This window comes from Scophthalmus maximus, chromosome 18, assembly GCF_022379125.1.
Source record: "Scophthalmus maximus strain ysfricsl-2021 chromosome 18, ASM2237912v1, whole genome shotgun sequence".
Taxonomy (NCBI): domain Eukaryota; kingdom Metazoa; phylum Chordata; class Actinopteri; order Pleuronectiformes; family Scophthalmidae; genus Scophthalmus; species Scophthalmus maximus.
The window spans coordinates 9,286,333-9,304,757 of NC_061532.1; the positions used below are offsets into that span (position 1 = coordinate 9,286,333).

The window sequence follows — 18,425 nt, forward strand, 5'->3', positions numbered from 1 at the left end:
AATGTAAATTTGAATATATCATGCATATAGTAAATAAAAGGTTAGAACGGTGATATGTCGTGGGAGTAGTAGGAATATTTTACCGAGTGGAATTATGTGCTTCACTTTGCGGTTTCTGGCAGCTGTCGATAAAATCATTTATGTTTCCGAAATCTTTCACAGGTTCCCACAGCAGGGCCCCCCCCGCCCCCCCACACACACACACACATGCACACACATTCATTATTCAGTGAGAAGATTCAGATTGTGAAAGTCTGATCTAAGCTTATAAATGCAGCCTTGCCTCCTTCCTTCCATCTTTCAGTCAGTCTTTTTTGGGGTTTTTTACGCCCATACACACTCGTAGTCGTGCGATCCATTTTCTCTCGCTGTCTGGCTTGATTCAGGTGATTGGTTGCTCTCTTCGCTGTTGTTTTTGTTTCTCTGCATCTTAACAAGATCAAAAGTGAAGCCTCCCTCTGTCTTTTTCTCTCCATCCTGCTCGCTCCGGATGCAAGACATGAAGATGCTTTTATAATACTTCTGCAAAGCCCCGTCAATTCTCGTCTGCCTCTCAATTTCCTCCCTCGCTCTCTTTGTGTCTCGGCAGTACGCAGCCTGGCTCGTGGTGTGGATGACCTGGAATGTTTTCATCATCTGCTTTTACCTGGAGGTCGGGGATCTGTCCAGAGTAAGGAAACATTTTCCTCCTATTTCTGTATCCTCATCAGCTCTTCTACTGTACAAGTTCAGATTTAGAGTCGAGTTTTAGGGTCGGATCTCTGACTCATTCACAATTAATCCAGGTGTCTCATAACAAAATTCAGATGCAGGCAGTCTGGCAAAAGTCTGTTTCATCTTTCTGGTCAATAAATCCCTTTAAAGACCAAAGCAATGAATTGATCCCATTGGCTGTGTACCTAAAGCCTTGGATATGTTACTCCTCTGTTCCTATCAACCTCATCATCCCCCAGAAACGATGAAAAACGCTCCAATGAGCCACATGGTTGTTGTGACTTGTTCCCTCATTACTGGGAATATGAGAACTGTAGCTTAACCTTTAGTTTAATCTGTTTGTTAAAACCTACTATGTTCTTCGTCTCTAATTTTCTGAGGTTATGTGATTGGTTCAGTATTTGTCTGTTTGTGTTTCAGTATTCCTCAAAAGGTTTTGGCATTGAAATGTTACCAAAGAAAAATGCCCAGGGTCTGGAATTCTGGGAGAGATACAGATCCGGATCTGGATCTAGGAATATTTTGAAGGATTGTTCACCATTGCGAGATCTTGCCAAACCGCTCAGTCTTGGAGGAGGTCTGCGCCCTTTGAGTGCTCTTGTCAATGTTTTTCCCTTATCCTTTAACAGGATTTGTTCACCATCTGAATGACAACAGACATATCATTTTCACTCCAATTTTCATCACAATTTTCACACGTTGAAACACAAATTTGCATATTTCTTAGCCAGATCACTAATATTACTGTGTCTAATTTTGCTGTGTTGTCCTCCTGAACGTAGTAAAAGCAACAGCGTTGATGAGCACAGGGATGCCTTCAATAATGAACTTTTGAGATGTTATAACACATCATAAGGCTACTGCGCCACTTCAAGGCACCGTTTCTACTTCATCCACAACTGTACTGTGTGTATTGAAATCTTAGTGAGAGAGAGAGAGAGAGAGAGAGAGAGAGAGAGAGAGAGAGAGAGAGAGAGAGTGAGAGCGAGCTCATACTTTAAACTAGGTGTTAGAATGGGCCTGAAGCCTCAGACTCGAGCCTCAATTCAGTTATCCTGCACTTAATAGCTGCATCTCACTTGACTCTCCCTGCTCTGCTCCGCTCCGCTCGAATGTAGTGAGAGCTGCAAGGTGTTGATGGGCACAGAGCTGCCTGGAGTGTGAACAGAATAGAGATGCAGGTCTACCTTTATCTGCCAAACATCTGCCTTTGAATAAAATGCTTATGGTCATTTACTCATATATTTTCAAATATCAGCATTTTTTTTCACATCTCACTGTTCTCTCTCACCTCACATTAATATAACCAGGACAGCGTTCCTCCAGCTTTTGTGTCTTGATAGTTACTGTCAATTAAATGCTTGATGTGCACCGACACTTGGCTGCATTTTTAATAGATTTCACTCGGCCGCCTGTGCCCTCAGCCTGTTGTTATGTTCTTATCCCAATGTAAAAACATAACAAAGAGAAACACATCGTACAATATTACACATATTTACTGATAAGACTATAGGTTGATCATCTTCTGACACCTGATGAAATTATTAACCTGTTGGCACTGTCAGATTAAACAAGAGATAACTGCCACCAATTCATGATGATGGCTTGATTTTCACACTTGTGATAGTGATTCTAGTGTCACTTCATCGATGAGGCTAATTAATGTTACTCAGATTGTTGTGTTATGTTTCATTGATGAAGACCAGTTACATTTATGATTTCATTCCAACCAAAAAACCTACAAATTATTATTAGAAAGATTCAGAGCAACAAAGGCAGAGCCTCCCCGTAGCCATAGTAACTATCTCACACACCTGCCTGTGAGGGAGACACGCCGCCGTCGCCAGAAGAGTTGCTGACCACTCGGAGCAGCATGTATATAAATAAAATGCAATATAGGTGATTTCTGGATATTTCTCACTTCATCCAGATTGTTTCATGAATGCTGCTGCACGGTGTTGCTCTAGGGCTGTGCTCCGTCTTCTTCACGCAGCTACATAATCAGTTACGAATTCATATTTTTCAATGTGTAAGAAAATGGACGTGTGCACAACTCAAATCTCCACCGACAGATTCTGACCGCGCTGACATTGGGTGTGGGTGGTCGGGCAAAGTTGACAGCTGTTGCATTTCTGTGACAGTGCCTTGCTACATTTTTAGCTCATTTAAAGTTGGGCTGTAGTCAGCTCAGGTTCATTCAATAGACGCTGGCCTAGTCTACCTTCCGTCAAGTTGAGCTCAAAGTTTTCTCACGTTTCTCATCAGACCCCCGTCTGTGTATATTTTGTGAATATTGCATATTACACCTTTGTGTAAAGTCATGTTTTGAGATACACTCTCTCACACGGCTCTCTTGCTGCTCTCTGAAACGAGGCGATTGTATTTCTGACAAACACACCTTTCTGAGTGTGTGTGTGACTGTGGAGTGATGTCCCTACTTTGACAGCGAGGGCAGAGCTCTCCGAAACGTCTCTCCCTTCCTGTCTCTTCTAACAGGAAAGGTCAAATAATTTCAGAGCAATTTCAGTGTAACTTCAGCGGCTATAATCGCAGGATCAGGACCTTGTCAGTGGGCTACTTCCACTGACCGCTTGCTGACACAGTGAGAGATGTAAAGGTGAGGTACGCAGCTTGGAAAAAGTTGACTCCCACGCCTCTGCAACGTCTAGTTGAAATGTGGCAGTTTGAGGCAAGCGGATCGCGTCCCATCTTTAATGTTTCTCATCAGCATTTACTCTCTTTTTTGCCACCAAATATCAGTTTGATCAACCAGATTCTCACCACCTGATTTGAAAGCGCATCATTTCTTCGCATTGGTGTTATACGCCGGTTTACAATATGAGACATACGACATAAGACGTTGTTAAAGTCTCTGGAAAAGTTAAGCTGTTCCGAAGTAACAAACAGCATTTCAATTGTATCACCTTGGAAAATGAATCAGGGCCAATCAGTGCGTCCATAAACAGAAGAAATCGTTTGATGGGGGCGCTGATTGGGGCTGATTACACTCTGTGGTGGGGCATTTTAAAGAAGATTGCAGTTTTCTCACCACAGTTTGCTGTTAATTACTCGTCCTATTGGACAGTTATGTAATATACCTTCGACTCATTTCATAAATCAGACTCAATCTCTGTAATTGTACCACATATCACACGTCATCTTCATCTTTTTGGTATTTCTAGCTTTTAAATCTTAATCAGTGCCAGTTTGGACCGAAGCGTAACTACCGCATAATCTTCAGCTAGTTTCCTCGTTTCCTCTGGTGCTCAATAATCGCTCACAAACACAAACACAGCCTGTGAGCCTGTGTAAAGTTTTTCTTGCCTTCCAAACTGTTGCCACAAATTTTACAGTTGTATAAAATCCCTCCATCTTCTGTTTCGAAATTTCAACCGTCAACGATTTCTCATTTCAATGATATTTACATCTGTCACTGCCCCTGAGGCTGGTTTTGAACAGTTGGGAAGTGATGTGTGGGGTTTTTCTGTCTATCACACTGAAGTTACAAGCCAATCTCCCACTTCAAGTCGGCAACATCTGATATAGCAGCATGGGTCAAAGGTTAATCAGATAGAATGACTTCAATTATATAACCACATTTAGAATTCACATTAAATTATAAAAACAATATGACTCTATTATTTCTCTTCATTTTAATAAGAGAGAAAAAACACTATTTTTCAAGGTCTCCTGACTAAATTCAACACATGTGTTTTTTTAATGGAGTTGAAGCGGCCACTTAATTAGGAACACCGTTATCATTTAACCGCCAACCAATCAGAGGGAGGCACGCTCAGACCAGATGCCGAACAGCTTGATTTTATGACCAGAGCAGTTTGTGTGCGCCTCGCTCAAGGGCATATCAACCTTGACCCAGTTACTGGGGAAGAAGGGAGCCACAAAAGCCCACCACCACCACCCACCTCTCTCCAGCTGTTGTATTACTGTAGATACGAATCCATCACTGTCCTTTTGAGGGTGTTTACTGAATGAGGGCTTTCACACTGGACCACGTGTACAACTAGAATGACTACAATTGTTGTCTGCCACACAGTTAAAAAATAAAATAAAAAAGGGGCAAAAGATTTACAAAATTAAATGGTTCCTTAGCTGCTATTAGAAAAGTTTCTGTCCTCATTTTGGTAAATTTAATATCGGGCACCATTTTTTTCTATTTTTATTAGAAAAATGATAAGAAATGGGATTAATTGATTAATTCTGCGCTGACAAAGAAACAAATGAATGTGAAAACAACACCCTTGAAAAACAACTGCAACAAATCACGAAAAACACGTATTTGTCAGCAATCCGGGCCCGATCCATATAGTTCATATGTTTGGATTTTTTTCATGTCTCATCTTTCTCTATTTCCTCTGCCCTTTCCTCTTCTACTCTCCTTGCCTCCTCTCTTGTCTCCTCATCTGCCCCGTCCTAAGAACCATCTAAAATCCAGAGTCCACGTTCCCCCATTCTGCCTATGGAGGTAAACCAGCACACAGTAATTATATAAATTAATACAAACTCTTAGCTTAGAGGGTGTGAGAGAAGTACCAGCATGTTGCTACAGTCACAGAAAAAGTGTATCCCATTAGTGGTAGCCACGTTACTTTAGCCAGCCATAAAGTGTGTGGATAAGATCAGGTTGCTGTATAGTAGTTACTGAGTGGGAATAGAGCTAAGGGATTAGAGCTAAGGGAAACCAGCTTGGACCTAAGAGGGCGAGGAGATGGGCCTGCATGGTCACCAATGTGTTGGATCAGATGAAATGTTAACACTGATAAGAGACCGGCAATGTTCCGCCACGTACTTGCAGTCTCTCTTAGTGGTAGGCGCTTACTGCCAGGTTCAGCTCGACACAGTTCCCTATGGTGCCAACAATGACATCATCACGTCTGTTGTGTGGAGCTATGGCTGAATGAAAGTGAGTTTTAAAAGTAAGCCTGTTTCAACAGCCTGCTTGTGGGGTTCGACCTCATTTATGTGTTTGCCAATGCACATTCTTTACTCGTCGTCTTCACATGGTGTGATGGCGAGAGGCACCTAGTGTTTTAGGTGCATTGCCGCCACACGCACCATGCTGGAGCGTGGAGCAGAACTTCAAAAAGAAAACCCCACTGAATTCTCCTCAATCGATCCGGTTTATTTTAAAAACTCAAAACCTCGAAAATCTATGCTTTCCCTTCTGGACGCTGACAAAAAATTCCAAAGATTAAAAATCTCCCACCTTACAGTTTCTACCACAAATAAAATGCTTCACACTTTCTTTCACCCCACACTCACATATCCACATATCTGTACGTTGTGACTCTTATTTAGCAATTGGCAGCAGGTGCCGATGTTGGACCCTGGTCCTAGTGGCGTGTTTTCCCTCCTTAGCCTCGCCTCTTGTTCTGTATCTTGCACACCGGATCAGAATGAATCTGTTCTTCATGAGGGTAATGATGGTGTGCTCTCTGCTGCATAAGAACACCGTCTCCCTCTCTGTTGCTTCCTCAGGCTGCCTCACTCTTTCTTGGCCCCTCTCCCTCCCTCCCATGTCTCACTCTCTTCATCTCCATGTAATTCATCCCTCCTCTCCCTCTGCTCACCCTATAATCAAGTCTTTTTCATCTAGTTCTGCAAAGTCCTTCCCGTGCTCTTCTTCACCTCCTCGCCTCCTTTTCATTCACTCCCTTCCTCAATATTTCCAAAGCCAAGGAAGTGTGTCCCTGTCGAGAAGGCACTGCTATTTATGGTCAATAGGAAATCATAGCGCGGGGCTTTATGCATTGGCCAGTGCTGTGTGCCAGTTTAATACATTACTTCTCACGCTCAGGCCAATGCTTTCGGGGTCACAGGACAAGAGTGATAGCGACAGACTCGATTTTTCTTCATTACAGAGATCCGGAGGCATCTTTCTGTGTATGAAAGAGGCAGAAAATCAACCCCACTTTGATTCATGCCACGTTATCATCCTTGATGTATGTGTGAGTGTGCGTGTCTCCAGTGCTAGCATTCAGTTTTATCCATGAAAAGATGTAAATATCCAGATGCATCCCCAGTGCCGGCAGCATAGGTTCAGTAGAACAATGATCACGCTGTCAGGGTGGTAAGTGGATACTCGCATTACAAATCAATGCAATAACGTTTGTGTTGTATTTCGGAACTTGAGATTTTTGCAGGCGAGGACAACAAATCCATCTAATTCATTGTGTGGTGACGGGAGCACAGAACAGACAGCTGAACACTCCCAGCAGCACAGAGGCACAAAAGTCAGAGAGATGAGGGTTGCAAAGGTTTGCCTTTAACACTTCTTCTAAATGAGGCGAGTTAACCCGAGACAGTGAGAATGAAGGTGGCGTAGACGGTGAGGGAGGGAAATGTGTCAGAGTGTGTCAGCGCAGTTTGAAGTCCGCTGGGCAGAGGGACGGATGTCTGCGGTTACGATCACAGTAAAAGTTGGTTCGATGAGACATCATGACACTGAGGTAACAAGACTTGGTGAGGAGCATGTTGCACGTCAGTGATGAGTCACTGACAGCGTCCCCACGCATGCGGTGGGGCTCTAACTCAGAGTTGGATGTAACTCGCCTTTTTTTATTCATGAATTATTTTGAGTTTGACAGGTTGTTCTTGAGACGAGAAACAGAAGTTGAGGAGAATCTCTACTCTAACCACATAGCGTGGTTGTCATCTGCAGACTGCGCCTGTCGTTTTTTCCGTAGACACGCAGATGCACCGGCTTTCCCCGATTCTGAGCATCTGTCATTCTGCGTCCACAATCACTCCCTCATTCACTAATTCACTACACATTACAGACAGAGCAGTGGTCTTTTATAAATCATCACTCACGGCAAAAGAATCACACAAATTTAACGTTCACATTCGTAAAACTTACGAATTGATTGAATCGTTGTTGATGTCGACAACGGTGACAAAATATAATTCATATAGACCAAAATGATGTCTCAAGTCTCCCATACTGTGTATATTTCAAGTAAACATACAGGAATGAATTGTACTGACACGCGTGTCAGATGGCGGAACAGCTTGTGAAACACCCTCCACCTTCTCGCCGTTGAATCTGGAGAGGCCGTGTCGGAAAATCTTTCTGAAAGTGTGACTGTCTAACGAGCGCGCCCACTTGAGGCCCGTGATTGGCCAGGTGTATGGAGGTGTGAAAGTAGGCTGAAATTCTGCCTTGAGCACTTTCTTTTTCTTTTTTTTTAACTCTCATACGACAACTTACTCTACTTTTTGTTTGTGGAGAAGAGACCAAATCCTCATTTGGCACGAGGCGTTTCACCATGCCTTTGACTGTGGCCATTGGAAGCAGCTACTGTTTATTCCGACTACACTATGCTGAGTTTGTTTCGAGCATAATCAGCCATTATAATTGCTAATGTGGTGTGACCAGTGCCAAAAAAACACTTTTAGGATGATATAAACAAAGAAAAAAAATGAAGCTTTGTGAAACCTTGGCCAATTTCTAGGAATTTTAGGAGTTGGGAAAAATAAATTGAAGAACACTGATTATTTTAATATTCTCCCAAACAAGTGCAAGTTTGTTAAACCTTTTTCGTTTGGGTAGATCTTTCTACCAAATGTGTATCTTTCCTTCCATAAGGCCCCCGTCGAGCCATACAGGCGAAATAAGGTGTAGCCTACATCCTGTCGTGACAGTAATTTCAGTTTAGGTCCAAGATTTGTACCGTACACCGTCAGTCTGTCACATTCCCATCCCTCCTGTCACTCGCCGCCACACTATCTAATATAGCAGCGATGCCATAGGATTAATCTCTAACAAGATGTCTGCATGTGCTGTTCCTGATAGATTTGGCGAGGAGCCTGTGGAGGGAGAACTGTCGCTTGGTTGCAAACACACACACACACACACACACACTCAAACACACACAAACACACACTTGCATATGCACATCTCTCACGCACAGTTTTAGACAGCTAGAAAGATGAAAGATGCAGTCACCTTCTGGGCATCAGATGAGACTATACAGATACAGACACATAGATATGCACATATGTCTGTCATTTACCAGTGGGGGGGGGGGGGGGGAGTTATGCCTTTTTTGCATACTGTATGTGTGAAAATGTGCATCTGCAAGTGTGTGTGTGTGTGTGTTGGTGTCACTTTGCTCTGCCAGTTGTTGGAGCAACTGTCACTCATTATATAAGTTACAAGGAAACGTGCACATGCTAGAATATGTGCATGCACCAAATCCAGACGGTGTCACAACAGTGCCATTGCGAAATCCCTCGTCTGTCCGGGCGTCTAATCTAACTCCAAGAACACACAATGGAGCCGCGGGATAGGGAGAAAGAGGGAGGGGCAGCACGGAAATTGGTAGAAAGTTAAATGAAAAATGGAGGGAAGAGAAAAAGGAGGGGGAACTAAAGAATACTGAAAGATTGGGGGTAGAGAAGTGAGGCATCAGGGGCGGACAGAGAGACGGAGAGGTTTAGACAGGCGTAGGTATGATAGGAGCTATAGAAGATGATGCGCTGTGGCACGGAGCCACATGTGAATCAGTGTTGCTTTCAACAGAGGAAAGAGAGAAGAGAGGGGAAGGAGAGAGACAACAGGGGAGTAAAGAAGTAGTAGGAAACAGAGAAAGTTGGAGCAACAAAAGCTCTCAGGAGGACAGGATTGCTTATCCAACAGAAGAAGAAGAAAATCCCTTTCATATCAATTTAATATCAACATCAATAGCTGCTGTTGTCAGGGCAGGGCGAGCTGCGAGCTTCCGCTGCAGGATAAATTGCAGAGTAAAAATATGACAGTAAATCAAACTGCAAATCACCCAATTCATCCCTGAAGAATGTAGAGGGGGAAAAAAACGGAAAACAAATTGCCGGGGCCAGTCTGAATGCTAATAGTCACTTAATTCTTCCCCCCCCCCCAATATTCACCACTGATTGAGACGATGAATGAGAGGATCCCACACATTTAATCATATGTGTATATAATCCTCTGCCCCGATCCTCCGAGTTGATGCATCAACTCTGACTGTGTTTGATCAATGGATGCATTTGTTGGAATCATGGCATGAAATTGCCCCTTTTTTTTCATCAACATGTCTCTATAGTGGGAGATTCCCACCAGCCAATTTTATCATTAGAGCCCCAAGCTATTATAACTGGCGACTCGTTTCGATTGTTCACTGTAACCGTACGTTTCATGTGCAGCGACAGGAGTTATTTTTGACTTGTCCAAATGGAACAGGCTGATTTAACAGAGATTGTGTGTACGCCGCAGTAGATAACAGTAATTTGATTGACTCGACTGCTGCAGTTAAACTTGCTGCAGGTTTTTTGGGTGATGGCTGCTGGTAATAATTTCATTGCCTGATTGTAATGGATTTAGCGTGGCTGTAATGTTTTTATTGTCCGCGCCAGAGGAAACTGCTCAACTGCCTGTACTATAAAACCGGTTTAATCTCTACTTTGTGCAGATTTGTTCGATGAGCCTCCTCGGAACTGTGGAAAGGAAAATGGTCCGAAGAAGCTCCTTTCATTGAAACGTTAAAGGATAATTCTGATTTATTGTGACTTGGGCCTTATTCTGAATTATTTTTCCATCATTGGCATCGGTCATGATCTGGATTATTCTAAAAATGTGATTGACGGTTCTGGATCCAGGAATTTTTATGAAGGATTCTTCACTATTGTGAGATAAGGCAAAACTTGACATTTAGGCGGTTTTCAGACATGAACTCTGGAAAATTCCGTGTTGTCTGGGCAGAGCGGGGGGCGGGACAATGGCCATCGAAAGCAGTGTTTTTGGTTTACAGTCATCTACATGCCTACTCAGAGATTTTCCTGCTGAATTCTCGCATGGGCTCACGCTGACATTTTGCGGCAGAATTTACTAGACGGCTGGCAGGAAAAGTTGTGGAAAATGTGCGGAGCAACATTTGTGGATATTTGCGCTCTCACGTACCGTCCCTCTGCAAAATTTCAGGACATCAAGTGCACGTCTGAAAGCAGCTATAGAGCCACATCTTAATTTTAAAGATATGTAGGTCAGATGGAGAAGGGATGTAGATTTGGGTAAATCATGTAGGCGGGGTATTGCTCCAACTTGGCGGAGATCTGCGTTCTCTGAGTATTTTAGTTCTGTCTGTTTTCATCAGTACAAGCACCGCATTACACATTTGATCAATAGCAAATATAAACATCTTTGTTTATAACAGTATTAACATGCAGCTGATGTATTTGTGGTCGTTAATGAACCAGAGTAATATGTCAGCTCTGATTTACTACAGATCTGATTTATTGCCTAAGGTGTGACCACAGGGTTTATAAAAAGCCACTTAACCCATTGAAAGATGTCTGATGCCCCCCCTCCCCATATGTGGATCCCATGGAGTTTGGGGAGTAGCCCTGTAATTAACCCACCACAAGATAGAATTGGTTAAAATGGTCATGCAGAGGCATTTTGGGTAGAATTGGTAATGGGTTTGGTGTTAGGTCAGGATTCGGATATGGACTTCATCTCTATGCACCCACCCACCCCACAGGTCACGCACACTCGCACATACACAAAAACACACGCACGCACACAAGCAAACAATTCCCTAACACCCCCGACCAATCTGATAGGAGAAAAGTGCTTTAGGCTTTATGGGTTAAGGCCTCATCTAACACCCATGGGAAATCACAGCAAAACAATGTAGGGAGATGCACCGTGACTGATGATATTGGTGGGAAATAACGCAGACGGAGCGACACAATGGAAGAGAGCCGAGAGAGAGAAAATAACAGAAACAGGGGGTGAAGCCACAGATAGAGAAAAGATGTTTAGTTAAATAGAGTGAAAAATTGTCTTTAGAGAGAATAAAGCTAATATTGTCCCCTGATTTTCTGCCCTTTAGTTTGACGTGGACGTCTACTGGACGGAGTGGATGCCGGGCTGACTGTTGTTATCTGGCAGCATGGCAGAGTGTGTGAATGTTTTATATACTGCCTGTCTGTGTCACTGAATGATTGACGGAGCTTCAGTTTTATGTTTACTGTGCGTAAGAAGCTATTAAAGTCTTTGTGTTGGTATATTGTGTGTCCAGGGAGCAGATGCTAAAGCTACTTGTCGAGAAAAACCTGGCACTCTGTCCCTCTGCCACCCATCTATCCATCCATCCCTCCGTCCAGCCATTCACAATTTACTCGAACGTTGTTAAATAAGTAAAATAATTATTAAACTTATTATTTAGTAGTATCCCATCCAGTTTTAACACACACACACACACACACACACATACACACACACTCACATTTAATCAGCGTCGGCTCTAATCCGATTCAAACACCATGTAGCTTAATTGTTCATTTCCCAGTGCCCCTTTTTAACGCTGCCAAGGTTTAGAGCTTTAACTTTTTATTGTAACCACATTTCCCCCCAAATTGTCTGTGCCTTTGTTAAATCATGTCTTAAATTTAGCTCCAGGTTGCTTCACAAGGGCATCACTCCTCCTGTGCCGAACAGACCATCAGAGGAATTACCGCTCTGAGTGGTCTTTTCCCTCTCCATCCCTCCATCTCTTGGGAGTGGAAGACAAAGGAAAATAGAGAGGTGGGATATTGAGGGGAAATTAAGAGAAGAGAAGAGAGAGATAGAGGGAGAGAGAGAGAGAGAGAAAGAAAGGCGGGGGCAGAATAAGAGGGAGAGGTGGAAAGAGGCAGAGGAAAAGCAGATGTGGTTCATTGGAGCGTCACTAGCCCACAGTCAGAGACAAAGACCTGAGAGCATAAGTGCATGATCCTCGACTAGCACACTCGAAATGACTGTGTGTGTGTGTGTGTCTGTGTGTGTGAGAGAGAGAGAGAGAGAAAGAGAGGTGAGAGATGTAAAAAATAAGTGAGGAAATATATGGAGAGAAGATGTTGAGAGACTGGAGACTAACAGTCACAAATGGATGGTGCATTTTGAGAAACTCTCTCTCACACACACGCACACAAACACACACACACACACACACTGTTGGATATTAAATATTAACACAAATCTAGCTGATATTTTTTATTTGCAGTTACAAAAAGGCTATTCATCACCAGGCAGATTAATATCTCATAATTATTTTGGCGCCATGGCTTCATCGTCCCGATGGGTTAAATTCTGCAATGCTGAAGAAATTCCACCATTTAAAATCAATGCATCAATGCCAGTACACAGCTGCATTTTATTTGTATTTATTTTTTCCATTCCAATGGTGAGTATGGACTAATTTCAGCCCCCAAATCCTTTGTGCAGGTTGTGAACGCGGAGACTCCCCATGTTTGGATTATTTGTTATTACAAAAGCACTGCCTCCAAACACTTGTGCTATACGTGCCTCAGAAAAATAGGTTTTAATTCCCAGTGTGTTTTTATTTTTAAATTTTTTTTTTCACATTTTCTCCATCTGTGTTGGTAGAGGCTCGTTACAGTGGCTCACTTCAGCCGGATGAATAGAAAGGAGATAACCATTTATTTAAAGGAATAACCATTTATATAACAGACCCTGTAACCTCAATGAACTCTTCCGACACAACGGAGCAATGGAAAAAGCGGAACGGGAACGTCTACCGTGCTCGTCTCGGTCTCCTTTTGATGTCAGCTGTCGTGTTCACGTATTGATGTTGATCAGTCTAACCACAGAGACAATTTGAGATCCCGCTGACGTTGTTTCAGTGCAGGTACAACGGAGGTCAGAGGAGGCTGTTATAGCTTGGATTAGCACACAGACCGGAACACAGCCCCCATGGCTTTATCCAAAGGTGTGTGTGTGTGTGTGTGTGTGTGTGTGTGTGTTTGTTCAAGAGGCTCATTAGTTAAGTACTGATACAGTCTGTGATGAAATAATTATTACCCCCCCCCCCCCCCCGATCCCATGGTGAGAGCAGCGAGAAACAGACACAAGGGCAATAAAGAAAAGAGGTGAAGGAAAGAAATATTTAAAAAAAAAAGAGATTTGGAGCAAAGGCAGTAACAGTAAGAGACGACGGGAGAGTGATGGCGGAGAGGGAGCCAGAGAGAAGTTTAAGAGATTTCACTCATTAAAAAGAGGAGAACAACAAGGGGAGATGACATTAATCAGAGCTCTGTGCTAATGAGGCGTTTACTCATTACGCTGAAATAGAGAAGAGAGGGAGAGAGAGAGAGAGAGAGGCCAAGGAAGAAAAAGAGGGGAGAGGAACAGGGAAGGCGAGGGAAGAGAGAGAGACCACGATATAAATTAACAGAGGAGAACGGGGGGGATTAAATGAACAATGTGGAGGGAGGTGACGGAGAGGATGTGGTGGGAGGATCAGTGGGACAGGTGAAGAAAAAGATGAAGTGGGATATACAGTGTAGATACAGACAATATTGACTCGGTGCTGATGGACGACCAGAGTCTCTATTTAAAGTTCTGTTTAAAGATTTGTGTCCTTCACTAGATTAAGTTGCTTTTAATACTGTGACAATGTGGTTCCTGTTGAAAATTAGCGCGCTCCCCTGCAAAGATGGACTTTCTGTTAGGCCATTTGACTACCTCCTCAGCGAGATAACCGAGGAGATATAATATATGGCTTTCTGGGAATTCAAAGTATTATGATTTTTGAGTTTTTATGCGTCTTCTGATAGCGTCGTAAAAAAGATGCATCACCACACAGAAAACGTGCAAATGCGGTCAGAGTTATCTTTAGCTTCCTGCGTGCGTCCAAACAGCTTTTCATTTGTTGATGGCAAAAACAGCACAAGAGCAAACGCGTGCGTAGGTGATTGTGTGTTTGGGCGTCCGTGTGTGTCATCATGGCGGCTTGCGCGGATGTCTGATGAATGATCTTCGCCTCTCCTTGCTAAGCGGAGTCGTTAATATGTGCATTATTTAAACCAAGAAGACTGCCATAACTGATTTATTGTGCCTCTTTCGGGCTCTGCGAATTAAAAGGATTGAAGAGGAACCCGAGCAGACACCGTCACTGCAGGGGCCATTGCTTCTGTTTGTGGCCTTTCTGTGCCGCTGTGAAGTAGAACTCAAACAGCGAGGAACAGAGTGTTTATTTAGTTACTGGTTGTCAGTTGTGCCTGGGTTTTATTGTCGTTTTTTTTTTTTTTTGCAGCTTCCGTTCGTAATTTGAAGTTGTCTCTTTCAGTGATGGGGCTGTTCATCCTGTGGTGGACAATCTGGGCTACTAAAGCGAAGAAAACATCTCCACGTCTACATTAAGACGAGTCTTTGGAGCGGTGCATAATTCAGCAAAACAAGTTACTGAGGGGGAACATGAATGTCTCAAACTAAATTTCGTATCGATCCTCCCTATAGTTCGAGTGTACAGTAAAAGTCGAAGAACAGTTGTCACGCAGAACTGCAAATGTCTCATGTCAGCACCACAGGAAATGTTGGGGGGATTACCAAAGAGTACGATTTATCCTCGGTTAAGAGTCACTTACTTTACACAATTTTATGGTAATACATTTCTTGAGATATTTTAATCTCAATCTCCAAGGTGGCAGATTAACTGATTTGCTTGCATAGTTATATAAGTGGTTTCAACGGTGTTGCTAAAAACCGCAAACAGTAACATTTCAGTTGCTGACCTTTCCATGACACCGTAACACAAATCTCTCCTCTCTCAGGCGGAAACCATCGTACAAAACACAAAATCAAATCAAGCTTCTCCCAATTGCTCCCTTTTCCCTCTTTCTTCCTTTCTCCCTCCAGCCTCCTCCTCTCTGCCCTCTCTCTTTGTCCTCATTGTTGCCCTGCACGTGATGATTAGATGATTCAGATCTATTCTAAGTGAGCCTAGATCACTGGATTCATAAATCTGAGATCTATATTTAGCCCTCCCCCTTGCTCTCTGTCTCTATGTCTGTCTATATCTCAGACCTGGATATGACAAACAGTTTGGTTTTAATTAAAACGTGGTTAGACCCTGCCCTGACATTCAGCCTACCTCTGCCTTGTTCCTCAGAGGGTGTAATTCAACTCACCTTCTGTCTCTCTCTGTCTTGCCAGGACTCTGACCTTGTGCTGACTTTTAACGTGTCCATGCATCGCTCCTGGTGGATGGAGAACGGCCCCGGGTGCAGGGTGACACCCATCACCCCTCCCCCCTCCTGGGCACCCGAGGACCACCGGTATATATCTATATCTGGCTGTCTGATGGATTTCCAGTTCATAGAGGTGGCTCACTCCTCGCTGCAGATACTGCTGGCTGTAAGTACTTGAGCTAAATAAGTACTTTCGAGCAGGCGCTGTAATTTCACACTCAAGTACCTGAATGTGGTATACATGTGGTGACATTGGGGTTTATGGCTTGAAATGTCCTTTCTAACTAACAGGTGTGCCTGTTGCTCACAGTGGCCTCCATTGTGAAAATGTGGAAGCAATAAACAGACATTTACTGGTGAAATTTTTTTTGCATATTGCAAAATACTTTAATACATTCAATGTTATATAAATATTTATATATTGTACTTTTGTAAATGTTTTTTTTCTTCCTTGAAAATCAAGCAAAAAAAGAAAAAAAACCACATTGAGACTATTTAACTCATGCAATGGTAAAACAAAATTGTTTGTTGCTATTCTTTTAGTGTCTCCAAAGTTAGCTATTAATTAAAAAAAAAAAGCCTGGTTGAAGTGTGTGAGTTTCTGCCAATGAGTTTTTGTGTGGTGTAATGTGCAGTAGTTAAATTCTGTTCTAAGTGTGACAGAGTGCTTTGAATCGAATGCACTTATTCACTTGATGCTCTCTTACAGTTACCCTCGCTACTTTAATGTATTCTCATGTGTATTACAACCATGTCAACTTCTTTGCCTGCTGCAATTGATCAGGTAATGGTGGGTGACTGTGCAACTTGGCGGCATCTGTTTTAGAGCAGAATAAAGCGTCTCGGCTCCGTTAAGTTCATAACTTCTCACTCTCATTCACATAGAATGGGCTGGAGACTCTCCCTCGCTATCTCAGTGTTTTTCTGTGTCTCTGTCATTGTCTCTCTGTCTTATTTCATTGTTGCGAAAAAAATCAAATTCACTCTCTCTGTTTTCCACTGCCTGTCTCTTCCCCCCGCCCGCCGAATTTCTTCCTCTGCTGCACTGTCGAACTGCGATAATTAACAGGATCAGAGGAGAAAGCGGAGAGAGGATTAAAGAGCGGGAATGAGGGAGGCCCGCCACTTTCATCCCGAGCATCTCTGTGCTGTAGCGCTGTTTTTTGTTCTGGGTGTTCACATATGAATATAGACGCGCGTTCCATAAACTAACCGACACTTCAGTCTGACCGCGTGCATCATTATACCATTACGGGGCGGCGAGAAAGGCTTCGGGAGTTTCAGTCTACCTGCCTCTTTTTATTTTCCATTCGGCATCTTCCCCCCTCACTTAGCATCCGCTCGCCCGCTCTCCTCATCCACTCGCTGTGTCTCTCTGTCAATCGATAGCGGTACTTCTAGTGTGGCAGAGTGCCAAGCCACCACACAGCTGTACCACTGTCTCGCTGTAATTGGTGTGTGGAAACACTGTCATGCTCCATGAGCACACACTCCGCAGTCCGACTGGGGCTGGCTGGTTTACTGTAATTGGTGGAAGCACCGTCAGGGTTGCTTAATAACATGCGTCCAACCAGTCGACTGGCTGACTAAGTGACTGGTTGTGAGCCTTTTTACTGGTTAGCTGGCTGGTTAACGGACTCTCGCGGTAAAACAAATGAGGGCAAAAGGGAACAGTCGTGACTGGTGGGCTGGTAGCTTTCCAAAAATCAGATGGACAGCAATTAAATTGATGAAGATGTGCCGTAGAGTCAGAACAGCCACTGAGGCGTATGCATGGTGTAGCACCAAATTCTGGGCCCTATGTCTCTGTGGGCCCCCCCGCAGCTAGGATGCTGATTAATTTATGATACAGTGTGTGTTCTAATAGTGTCTAGCTACCTAACTCCTACTGTATTCAGCTAGTAAAAGTTACAGTTAGCTCATCTTTCTTTTGAAAGAAATGAATTCACAGTTGTTTTAGTAGATTAGCTGTCAGATTCTCATGCTGAGTTGTGATGGGCAGACTTAACCCTTTTGCGCCTTTTGTAAGGAATGAGAGGGCCCTCGGAGAACCTCCACTACTTTTTGAAATACGTATTTCAGTTTCTCAACCAATATATTCAGCAAATTTTTTAATTTATGCTATGACACTAATAACTTAGAAAACATTAATTACAAACAAACAAAACACTTTTAAATTCAAGGTTTTCCAGGGGCCTTTCCCAACCTTGTGCCCTGGGTAGTCTGTCCCCTCCTAATTCATTAATTCATATGTTGTTGAGGTTCAGTTCTGACAGTCCACCAAATCTTGTTATTTCTATATGAAATAAGAACATTTATCTGACGAGTAAATGACCTTTGGCCCTCAACGTGGATCACATGTTTCAGTTGGCATACATGTCGAATCATACATGTTGAAGCTGATTAACCAACTTGTAATGACTGCTTTGTCTGTTACAACAAACCACTTTTTGATGAATTAAATGACAGTTTGATTCACAGTGTTAATATCTGAGCTGCAAGAGTGTAGCAAATTAACGAGTGCGCAATGATTTCTCAATTTACATTTTTTCTCAGTTTTAATTCTACCTGTTAATAGCACATACATAGACTGATGATTTAATGCTATTTCACAAAAAGACATCTGTGATTAGAGTGCATGATTGTAAGTAAACATTTAAGTATTTAACATTAACTTCAATTAGAGTGGAAAAAATAATTTG

General features: G+C 42.9%; 1 protein-coding gene across 2 annotated transcripts in view; it reads left to right on the forward strand.

The window, feature by feature from the left end:
• Positions 1-18,425, forward strand: part of nkain2 (sodium/potassium transporting ATPase interacting 2) — a 71,584-nt gene that overhangs the window by 33,443 nt on the left and 19,716 nt on the right. The window contains exons 3-4 of one of the 2 annotated variants that reach the window (XM_035617028.2): positions 590-670; positions 15,689-15,889. In XM_035617028.2, coding sequence (XP_035472921.1) covers positions 590-670; positions 15,689-15,889 — 282 coding nt within the window. Of the gene's footprint in view, positions 1-589; positions 671-1,134; positions 1,930-15,688; positions 15,890-18,425 lie in introns of those variants that run through there. The other variant, XM_035617029.2, reaches the window with a different exon arrangement.